At 39.0% G+C, this 10,599-nt stretch overlaps 2 protein-coding genes across 2 annotated transcripts; both read right to left on the bottom strand.

Moving 5' to 3' along the window:
• Positions 1-77: 77 nt before the first annotated feature.
• On the bottom strand, positions 78-716 carry LOC111426742 (uncharacterized). Its single transcript, XM_023061417.2, has 2 exons — positions 421-716; positions 78-365 (listed from the first exon to the last, which is right to left on the bottom strand). The coding sequence occupies exons 1-2, from the start codon at positions 680-682 to the stop codon at positions 148-150; spliced, it is 480 nt and encodes a 159-aa protein (XP_022917185.1). The 5' UTR covers positions 683-716; the 3' UTR covers positions 78-147.
• A 28-nt stretch (positions 717-744) lies between these two features.
• Positions 745-1,561, bottom strand: LOC111426595 (uncharacterized). The gene is made up of 3 exons (XM_023061202.2): positions 1,386-1,561; positions 1,102-1,326; positions 745-1,046 (listed from the first exon to the last, which is right to left on the bottom strand). The coding sequence occupies exons 1-3, from the start codon at positions 1,429-1,431 to the stop codon at positions 823-825; spliced, it is 495 nt and encodes a 164-aa protein (XP_022916970.2). The 5' UTR covers positions 1,432-1,561; the 3' UTR covers positions 745-822.
• Positions 1,562-10,599: the final 9,038 nt, after the last annotated feature.

The following is a 10,599-nucleotide window of genomic DNA, read 5'->3' as shown; positions in this document are numbered from 1 at the left end:
AAAATTGCCAGAACAAAAAATCAGATGCAAATAAAGAAAGTAGCAGATTCTTCTTTTGCCAACAACAACAAGAAATTGTAATCAAAAATTTGAAACTACCGGTAATTTTATTCAATTTCAAACAATTTTAAACAATTTTACATAATTTTAAATCATAAACAAAAAATATAATCCGATTAAGATAAGATTTTGAGGTACAATTGTCACCCCTGAGTTAATAATGAAATATTTTGAGCCACACATAACGCAAGCTTGCAACTTAAAGTGCTCGATCGTTTCATTTGCGGCTAAATTCGGGCAAAATTCTTCGGCTTGGTTCAATTCCATGCAAGCGATTCGAGGTTCTTGTTGCCCATTAATATGCACTAAAAAAATACAATAAATGAAATTAATTAATATTTAATTAAATAATTAACTTACTTTTATTGAAATAAACGCACGCCCCATTCGGATTAGTTTCAGCCCTTCTAATTAAATCGCCAGCGTAAAAAGTCTCCATTTGAGTGCTTACGCGATTCGAGAACTTAAAACATCTCGGATGTAAATAAGAATAAGCCAAATCGTCTTGGATGTTAATACAAGTGGTGTCATCGATTCCTTTGCACGGCGAATTAAGTTTACAACTCACTGTTAATAAGTTAATGATGACTCCAAGGAGTGCGAAGATTACTTTTGATTCCATTTTGGTGGTGTTAATTCGATGAGTGTTGAAGAACTGATGTTTAATAGTACGATTAAAACCGCTTTTATACCAAAAAAAAATTTTATTGCAATAAAAAATTCTTTTACACTTATTAATTAATACATTTTGAAATTAAATTATTACAAGGTGATTACAAATAAAATAATTCCCAATAAAATCGCTGAGGCTTTATGCAACACCCCCGAATTGCAATCATCCGTTAAGCAATAATTGCATGTTTTTAAAGCGTAAGTTCCGTTGTATTCCGATTCTTTTTGTAAAAATTCGCAAGGATCTTCGATGTTGTTAGAAAGTTTAAAACAAGTTCTTCCAATACCCTCATCGATGATATTAGCCGCGGTACCTAAAAATAATCATTTATTATTATCATATTAATAAATTAATTTAGTTAAATTTACCTGGTTTTAAGCTGTATTTAATACAAGCGTATCTAACCCCATCATCGGCTCTTTCGTGGTTTTCGGCAAATCGAATGAATGAATGTGGATCATTACTACTTTGGGAATACATTAAGGTACTACATTCGATTCCGTTGAATTTTGATGAATCAAAGGGATCGTCACACTTTGGGTCTGATTTTGATTTGCATTCGTAGCAAGTTTTAACGTTTGCCAAAGTGGAACCTATGAATTACGTAATAATAACCAAATTATATTTAATAATTAAATTAATGATTACTTACCGAAAATGGTTAAAAAGATGGAAACGGTAAGGATTTTTTGAAACATTTTTGCTGGTTAGTGTTTGAGTACAAAATGGTTTTTACTGTTCAATAGTTGGAATAAAGATTATCTCTGTATCATTTATGTTTGAGGAGTGGGTACCTATTTGTTTAATAATTTTATCTAATCGGTGAAACAAAAATGTTAAATCTTAGAAAACCACGCCTTAGCTCATAATAAAAGCTTGATAAATGAAATCAATAGATTACTCATAAAAAAATTTTTTATTTAATTTATTTTTCCACTTTCTCATCTCACTATTTTAGGTAGCAACTACGCAAAAAAGTGGAAAAATGTATTAATAATTGATGGAAATTTCGATTTTATTTTAGAGTAAAAAAAAATCTCAAGGTCAAAGTTTCGAGGTGTGATTTTGAATTAAATCTTTAGGAATTAGGAGTGAAGTTGACATTTTTTTTTATATACCTGTCAATGTCAAATTTTTAGGATTTCTGTTGGTATTACTCTAGTAATATTTTTAGTAACTAGATACAATACTAACATTACATAAATTACAGAGAATTTTATTTAAAATGCAACATGTCTGAATGTTTCTAGGTCTAATGTTAGTTCTAGTGACAATGGTAGCTTGTCTTTTGCAATCATAGATGCATCGCTCTTATGGCTGAACCTTGAGGTACACCACATGTCATATTCTCGTCTCTTCCGCCTGGAAGTATTATCTTCCTTTCTAAGAGACCTGATCTGACAATTCTTCATCGCCTCCATTATCTTCCCCCATGGTCCTGAGTTGAATGTATTTCTTATATCTAGGATTACCATTATAGAGGCTTCTATATGTTAAAGAAGTTTTCTCCTGTTCTCTTTTTACAGCATCTACCGTATCAGTACTGCTCTTGACTTAATATTACATCCTCCTCCAACTGCTCGCACAAATCCTTCCATATTCTTTCATTGTTTCTCTTTATTACTAAAGTGAGGTTCTTTTTTTCTTTCCTATACTGTGCCAGCGTTGTCTCGTATTCCTCCCTCGTGTGTAACTTCGCTCTTACTCCCTATTAGCGCGATGGTGGCGGAGTCCTTATAGCTCTGCAACGATCCTCTTGTGGATCCTGACTGCCACCATCCACCGTTTGAATTCTTATTATCGGGCATGTTCATTTGTCTGAGTGATGGTCCGAATGTTCGCTTTCTTCCGAGACGTTCCTAAGCGCTTTCTGCCTAAGCAACGTTTTCCTTACTGGTACAAACGTTCAACTATTCGTGTCATTAAAGAAAAGCTACTTTACCATAAAAAATGGAAAGCTACTCGCCATAATAGTGATTACTTGGCTTTCTCTATCTTGCGCTCCAGGTCAAAGAGGCTTATTGCGGCTGATTATAGAGATTACTTAAACTCGATTCAGGCGGGGGTTATGGTAAATCCCAAAGGAATCTGGTCCTTTGTTAAGTCCAGGAAAGGTTTTCTGTTGATGGGTCAATGGTGACCTCAGGTCCTATATATCTCTTGTGCATTTGCAGAGTATTTCGCCTCGGTTTTCGTAGATGGTAGTATTGAACGCTCAATGGTCTTCGGTGGCCAGGGTGTTTCACCTTGGTTCTCTGCTGACGCAGTCCTCAATGTTTTGACCCATCTTGACAAGTCCTCTGACTCTGGTCCGGATGGTATTCCATCTTCCTTTTTGATGGAGTTTGCTCGACCCCACTTTTTCTTATTTTTTCAAAATCCTTACTCGAAGGTACTTTTCCGCGCGCGTGGAAGACAGCTTTTGTCGTTCCAATATTGAAATCAAGGAATAGACAGTTGGTATCTAATTACCGTCCAATTTCTATTATCTCGTCTACTCGCAAGGTTTTTGAAAAAATTGTTTGCGATTACTTTAACCACTCTATTGCTCTCTCTCTCATTACTGAACAACATGATTTCTTGTCTGGCCGATCGGTTGAGTCTAACTTAGTGTCTTATGTTAATTTTATTCATTCTACCTTAAATGAGGACTCACAGGTTGACGCAATTTATACCGATTTCTCTAAAGCCTTCGACAAGATTGACCATGGAATTCTTATACAAAAGCTGTCCTCCTTTAACATTCCTGCCGGCATTGTGCGCTGGATAATGTCATATCTTTCTGACAGAAGTCAGGCAGTTAGGATGGGTAGCTTTTTGTCCGACTACAAACCCATCTCATCTGGTGTGCCTCAGGGAAGTCATCTTGGGCCCACATTATTTCTAATTTACATAAACGACATTTCTTCTTGCTTTAAATTTTCCAAATTCCTGCTCTATGCGGATGATAATAAAATATTTACTAGAGTCGAGTAAAGGTGGAAGAGGAGAGGCGGGTAGAGGAGGTAGATACAGGGGGGCGGAGAGGAGAGGAGATGGCCGGGGAACAAATGGAGGCGGCGTTGGGGGGGGACTAAAGAGGGGGAAGGCTCCAGGGGAGGACGGGGTCCAGAATGAGGCATGGCTGGAGGCAACGGGAGAAGTGAGGGGAAAGTTGTTGGAAGCGTTGAACAAAGTTTGGGAAGGGGAAGGGTTTCCGAATGGATGGAGGACGGCGATAATAAGCCCCTTATACAAGAAGGGAGTGAAGGGAGTAGTGGAAAGTTATAGGGGAATTAGTTTAATGGACTCGGCGTACAAGATATATGCGAAGGTGCTGCTGCAGAGGTTGGAGGAAGAGATGGAAGAGAAAGGGATCTTACCGGACGGACAGGCAGGATTTAGAAAGGGAAGGGGCGCGATAGATAACGTGTACATATTGAAGCACTTGGTGGATAAAGAGCTGGAAGGGAAGGGAGGGAAGCTTTACGCCCTATTCATAGATCTAAAGGCAGCGTTTGATAAGGTGAATAGAGGGAAGTTATGGGAGGAGATGAGGAGGAGAGGGATTACTGGTGGGACAATAAACAGGGTGAGGGAGATATACGCAGAGACGATAGCTAGAGTAAAGGTGGGGGACGAGTTGATGGATAGGTTCTGGACAACGAGGGGTTTGAGGCAGGGATGTCCACTCAGTCCCGCTCTGTTTGCCTTGTATACCGCAGACATGGAAGACAGATTGACCGGTGGGCAGATGGGGGTGTGGTTATAGGGAGGAGGAAGGTGCATTCACTGGCTTACGCGGACGATTTGGTGGTAGTGGCGAGAGAGGCGAAGGAGATGAAGGCGATGATGCGGAGTTTGGAGAGTTATTTTAGGGGGAAGGCTCTGGAGGTGAATGTAGGAAAGACAAAGGTTATGAAGTTCTGTAAAGGGGGTAGAAGGAAGAGCGAAGACTGGAGGTGGGAAGGGAAGGAGATAGAGGAGGTGAGGGAGTACACATATTTGGGGTACAGCTTTAGAGAGGACAACAAGGAAGGCGCGCATGTGGGGGCAATGGCAAAGAAGGCGAATAAGGTGATGGGGCAGGTCTGGGGGTAGGGAGAGAGATTATTTGGAAGGGATATGGGAAAAAGGAAGATGATATTCGAGTGCTTGATTAGAAGTGTTATGATGTACGGGGCGGAGCTTTGGGGGTGGAAAGAGCAAGAGCTGTTGGAAGGCGTACAGGCTAGGTATTGGAGATGGGTTTTGGGGTTGGCAAAAGAGACGCCGGAGTACATAGTCAGAGAAGAGGTGAAGGTTGATAAGTTAAGAGTGGAGGCGGGTAAAAGGGCGGTACGTTTTGAGGAGAGGGAAAATTTTGGGGGAGTGCTGAAAAGAGATTAAGGCAGGGAAAGGGGGTTACGGGCAACGAGGGAGGGAGGAATATTTCAGAAGGGTGGGGTACTCAGTGAAAGCGGTAGATGATAGAAGGAGGGAAGGGATTGAGATGTGGAAAGAGCTGGAGAGCAGGGATAGAGATGTACAGAGGCAAAAAAGAAGGGGGCAGATAAGGGAGAGCAGGTACAACCCTAAGTACGAGGAAATAATAACGGAGGGATTGCCGAAGTACCTGTCGGTGAAGGGGGATGAGGAGGGGAAGAGGATGGTGGCAAGATTCAGATGCGGCAATGAGGAGAGAGCGAATAGGTATTGGATGAGAGGGGTTGTAGACTATGTGGGGGGGAGTGGGAGTCGTTGGAGCACCTACTGAGGGAGTGTGACGAGCTAAGAGAGGAGGTGATCGGCTGGAAGCAGGTGCTGGGGGAGGGGGCAGAGGGAAGAGAATGGATGAGGGAGGTGATGGCGACAAGGCAGCGTAGGGAGATGCGGAGAGGAGATGGGGAGGGGTAGGATAGGAAATAAAATGTATTGTATTGTAATGTGATATATGTAATTGTAGTATTGTTAAAATGTAATTGTTTGTAGAATGTATTGCTGATATGGTAGCAATAAACTTAATTATTTACTAGAGTCAGCTCTAGTCATGACTGCCTAAGGCTCCAGGAGGACCTTAATCGTCTACATGATTACTGTCGCGTTAACAATCTTTATTTGAACTATGACAAATGCCAAAAAATAACGTTTACATGGAAACGCTATCCTATTAATTTTAATTACAACTTTAATGGTAGACCTATTATCTCTACTGACAGAGTGAAGGATCTTGGCATTATACTTGATGCCAAATTGAGATATCACCTTCACATCGAAGTCATGGTGGCGAAAGCCCTGCGTAACCTAGGGTTTGTTATCAGAATAAGTAGACAGTTTACCAATTTTACAAGCATTAAATCCCTTTATATGGCATTTGTTAATAGCGTATTATCCTATGGTTCCATAGTGTGGAATCCTACGTACGCGGTCTATCGTGATCGCATCGAAGCGGTTCAACGACGCTTTGTACGCTATCTGGCTTACAAATATCATCTTCCCTATTGCGATTACGATAGACGCTGTGTGGTTTTTAACTTATTATCCCTGCGGCAGCGTCGGCTAGTCTCAGACTTAATTTTTCTTTTCAAACTGGTCAATGGCTTGCTGGACGCACCTGATCTTCTGTCAGTTTAGTTGTTAACTTCTGTATTGTAGTACAATTATATAATATTTTTCGCTTTTTTTTTAATTAGCAACTATCAATGCTGTTATTATTATTTTCATACTTATGTTATAATTATTGTTATTTTTTTTTTCTCGTTTTTTTTGCTTGGTATGTAGTTAAGTGCTTTGTTTTTATGAGGATGCTTCACTGGGGATATCCTCCCTGTTTGTGTCCCAATAATAAATAAATAAATAAATAGCACTCTCCTCATTCTGACACAGCGATCCAACCAAACCTATAATAATCATACCGAACCCAACCCAAAGTAAGCCAACACAATCCCAACTCATCCAATATATTTAAGACCCAAAATACATATTTAAACCGCTGTAATTGAAAGGAATTCATCTCAACCTCAAACCACTCCAACCACAATGCAGCCTAATACAATATATAGTGCTAGTCTAAAACTAGAACTAACACTAGACACCAGAGATATTATCTTCTTCAATTTTTTTTGGTCCGAAACGATCAATTCGGTTCAATTCATCTTCGTCGTTTTATAACCAAATTGTAATAAACTCCATTTAAGCGCATTAATCCCATGTTGAAAAACAATAATTTTATACGCATTGGGCAACTATGATTGTTGTGCATTCTTTTCTGATCTAAAATCAATTTTATTAAGGTTAATTCTCATAATACAGTAAAATTTCGTTACAACGAACTTCGAATGTAACGGATAAAATATTTTTGTTATTGCCAAAATTGAAATGTGTGTATTAGTCGTGTTACAAACGATATTTCACATATTTTAGAAGCAAAAAATTTTCAAAAATTAAAATTGCGAATTTTGAGTTATGTTTGCAGTCGTGTAATTGTTTTAGCTTCTGCCAAATTTGAATTGTGTGTGGTCATTGTGTTTTTCTTAGATCATTTTCAACATCTTAGGAATAAAACATAATAAAAAAATTGCACTTCTAGATCTTGTGTTAGTTCTAGTATTGCACTAGTAGTATCATTAAAACCAACACCAGACTTAGAACTAGAATGTTTCCTACTATAGGTAACTATATAGTAGATATGGTAATATATTTTTGTATATTGCATTTTGAGTCAAATCCATGTCTTTGAGTAATTAAGCCGAGGCAGTGCAATATGTGTTGCCTAACTTCGTATTGGTGTGTATGTATTCTTTGTTATTAACTCAGCCGAGGTTACTTACAACCAAGGCAGTGCAATATATGTTGCTAAGTTTGTGTTAGTGTGAACGAATTAAGAAAAATATAGATAGATATATCATTTGGAACATATTTTATGATCAGAAAACTGATAAAAAATCAATTTCAACAGATTTCTGGCAATACAAAACACTTTGTAGCGATATTTAAAAGTTTTCTGATATATTTTTTAATTCCTGCAAACTTTTTTGTTTTTGACGGCATATTTTTTGCACTTATATCTTCTTTCCAATCTTAATTCATTCTGCACAATCTCATTTTTGTATTATTAGTTTATGTTCAGTCTCTTTTTCGTCTTCCTCCTTTCGGCCTAGTCTCTCCTATCTTTCCAGACTAGGTTCAGTCTCTTTTAGTTTCTCTCTTCTCTATTTAGTTTGTTTAACGGATTAACAAACTTTATCTCCGTGTGTCATATTAATGTGCAAAGTATTTCTGTCCACTTCAATGATTTGAGGGGGCTGAATTTATGCTTGTGGAACTGAAAAGTTCCTACAACAAGTTATTACTTGGCGTTTTTTACTGTCCTCCTCTTGTTAACTATTTTGATCAATTGGAGGAAACCCTTGAGAGGCACTCTTTTAATTATAACACTATTCTTCTGATGGGAGATTTCAATACTTGTTTGCTAAAAAATGACTTACGGAGTGACAAACTTCGCTTCATTGCTTCCTCATTAAATTTGACCATCCTGCCCTCACAACCAACTCATCATCTTCCAACTTCGCATTCGCTTCTGGATCTTACTATTACGACTCGTCCGAGCAGCATACTTATGCATGGTCAGCTCCCTGCTCCTCAATTTTCCAATCACGACCTAATTTACTGTGCAGTGCAGATACGACAACATATTTTCTCGCAACGCGTTATTTCCGTTCGCGATCTGGGTCGTATTGATAACGATTTGCTGTTGTCTGATGCGCAGAGGATCGATCTCGCGCTTTATCGAATGGCCGATATTGATGGCAAGGTTGACTACTTCAACTCTAAACTTATCAATCTCTATGACAAGCATGCCCCACTCAGACGACGTAGGGTGAGACATCCGCCCGCACCCTGGTTAAGTGATGAGATAAGATCACTGATGAGGGAGCGTAATCGTGCAAAGCTATTATTTAAACGTATTCCAAATACTATTAATCGTGAAAACTATAGGATCTTGCGTAACCGTTGCAATCACCAATGTAGAAATGCCAAAAAATTGTATTTCTACCGGAGACTATCCAATGCTAATCCGAGGACGTTTTGGAGGTTGATGCGTTCCTTAGGGGCGGTTGAGTCTCCCTCTGTTCGGGCTGCTTGTGATGTGGATTCATTGGCGAGGTTTTTTGCTGACCCACCTCTGCTCATTAGTGGTGGGACTAGGATGACAACTATTTCTGAAATTCTTGCCTCATCTAAATCCTCCTCTTTCTCCTTTGTCCTGGTCACAGAAGTCCGCGATGCCTTGAATCACTCGAGGTCTACGAGTGTGGGAGCTGATGGAGTTGGTCTCAAACTTCTTGTTCTTACTCCTATTACCCACATTTTTAACTTCTCCATTGAACGATCCTCATTCCCTTCAATCTGGAAGGTTGCTCATGTTGTCCCTATACCTAAATCCAAGAGTCCCTCAAGTTTAAATGATTTTCGCCCTATCTCCATTTTATCTGTTCTATCTAAAGCTCTCGAGCGCCTTGTTTATCTACAAGTTCAAGAGTATTTACAAGAATTTAACTTGCACAACGACTTTCAATTGGGTTTTCGTAAGGGTCATAGCACGACAACAGCGCTTATTAAGATTACAGATGATATTAGGTATGCTTGCGACAAACGTTGTGTTACCCTCCTTGTATTACTTGATTTTGGCAAGGCGTTCGATTCGGTTGATCACGATCTTTTGTTATTCCCGGGAGTTCTTTACCTCTTCATGTTTATCTTGGTTTCAATCTTACTTTTCCTGTCGTTCCTTGTGTGTGCGTGCTGATTCTGCGCTCTCATCTGCTTGTGATATTAAATGTGGTGTACCCCAGGGTAGTGTGTTGGGTCCGTTGCTCTTTTCGATTTTTATTAATGCCGTCACCCAATGTATTTCTTGTAATTATCATGTGTATGCTGATGACCTCCAAATTTATACTACGACAACTATTGATGATTTTCCGGAAGCAATTGCACGTCTTAATCATGACCTTTCCAATATTTTAGATTGGTCCAAACGTTATGGCCTTAAATTAAATACTGCTAAAACTCAAGCAATTGCATTTGGCAGTCGACCTTTACTGGCAAAGCTGAATAATTTTTCATCCATTCACTTAATGCTTGACGGAGACATTATTCAGCTGTCAGACACGGTTAGAAACCTTGGGGTGGTTACGGATTCTACAATGTCCTGGAAACCTCAAATTCAATCCGTCTGCAGAAAGGTCTATCATTGTTTCCACTCACTGAAAAGTCTCCGTTGCTTCCTTCCTCCCATGATCCGTCGTAATCTTTGTTTTTCCCTGATTTTCCCCCATATTGATTATGCTGACACGGCATATCCTGATCTTTCGGTAACACTACGAAACAAACTGCAAAGACTTCAAAACAACTGCATACGGTATATCTTTGATCTCGAGAGATCTCAACACATAACCCCATACCGTAATTATTTGCAGATATTAATCTGTCAGAACCGTAGATCGTTTCGTATATTAACTATGTTATATACTGTTCTTCACAATCAAACCCCAAAGGAATTTGTATTGTATATTTCAACGCTTGTCGTCGCATGGTTTACCTACTAGATCTCAGTTAGATTCTGTGCTTATATTCCCGACCCATAGTACCGAGATTTACCATAAATCGTTTGCTGTGCAGGCAGTAACCCTTTGGAATAGTCTGCCTACTGAGATCCGTAATATTCCTCACCTTGTAACATTTAAAAACCACCTAAAACGTCATTTATTGGCTCTCCAAGTATCTTCCTGAAAACTTTTTCTTCTCCCTTTTCTTCTCTTCTTCTACTTTTCTTCTCTTCTCTTCTTCTTTTATTCCAGCAACTATCATTATGCACCGTTTTTGGTGACCATAAGTTTAGCATAGCG

Source organism: Onthophagus taurus, chromosome 5 (assembly GCF_036711975.1).
Source record: "Onthophagus taurus isolate NC chromosome 5, IU_Otau_3.0, whole genome shotgun sequence".
Taxonomy (NCBI): domain Eukaryota; kingdom Metazoa; phylum Arthropoda; class Insecta; order Coleoptera; family Scarabaeidae; genus Onthophagus; species Onthophagus taurus.
Note: the sequence above shows the minus strand (reverse complement) of the source record. Positions and strands in the feature narration are given on the sequence as shown.

Bases quoted from the DNA above. Each gene is read 5' to 3' on its own strand.
- LOC111426595 (XM_023061202.2), bottom strand. From the start codon at position 1,431: ATGTTTCAAAAAATCCTTACCGTTTCCATCTTTTTAACCATTTTCG. The intron at 1,327-1,385 runs GTAAGTAATCAT...CGTAATTCATAG, and splicing joins CATCTTTTTAACCATTTTCG to GTTCCACTTTGGCAAACGTT. The intron at 1,047-1,101 runs GTAAATTTAACT...GATTATTTTTAG, and splicing joins TAAATACAGCTTAAAACCAG to GTACCGCGGCTAATATCATC.
- LOC111426742 (XM_023061417.2), bottom strand. From the start codon at position 682: ATGGAATCAAAAGTAATCTTCGCACTCCTTGGAGTCATCATTAACTTA. The intron at 366-420 runs GTAAGTTAATTA...GTATTTTTTTAG, and splicing joins GTGCGTTTATTTCAATAAAA to TGCATATTAATGGGCAACAA.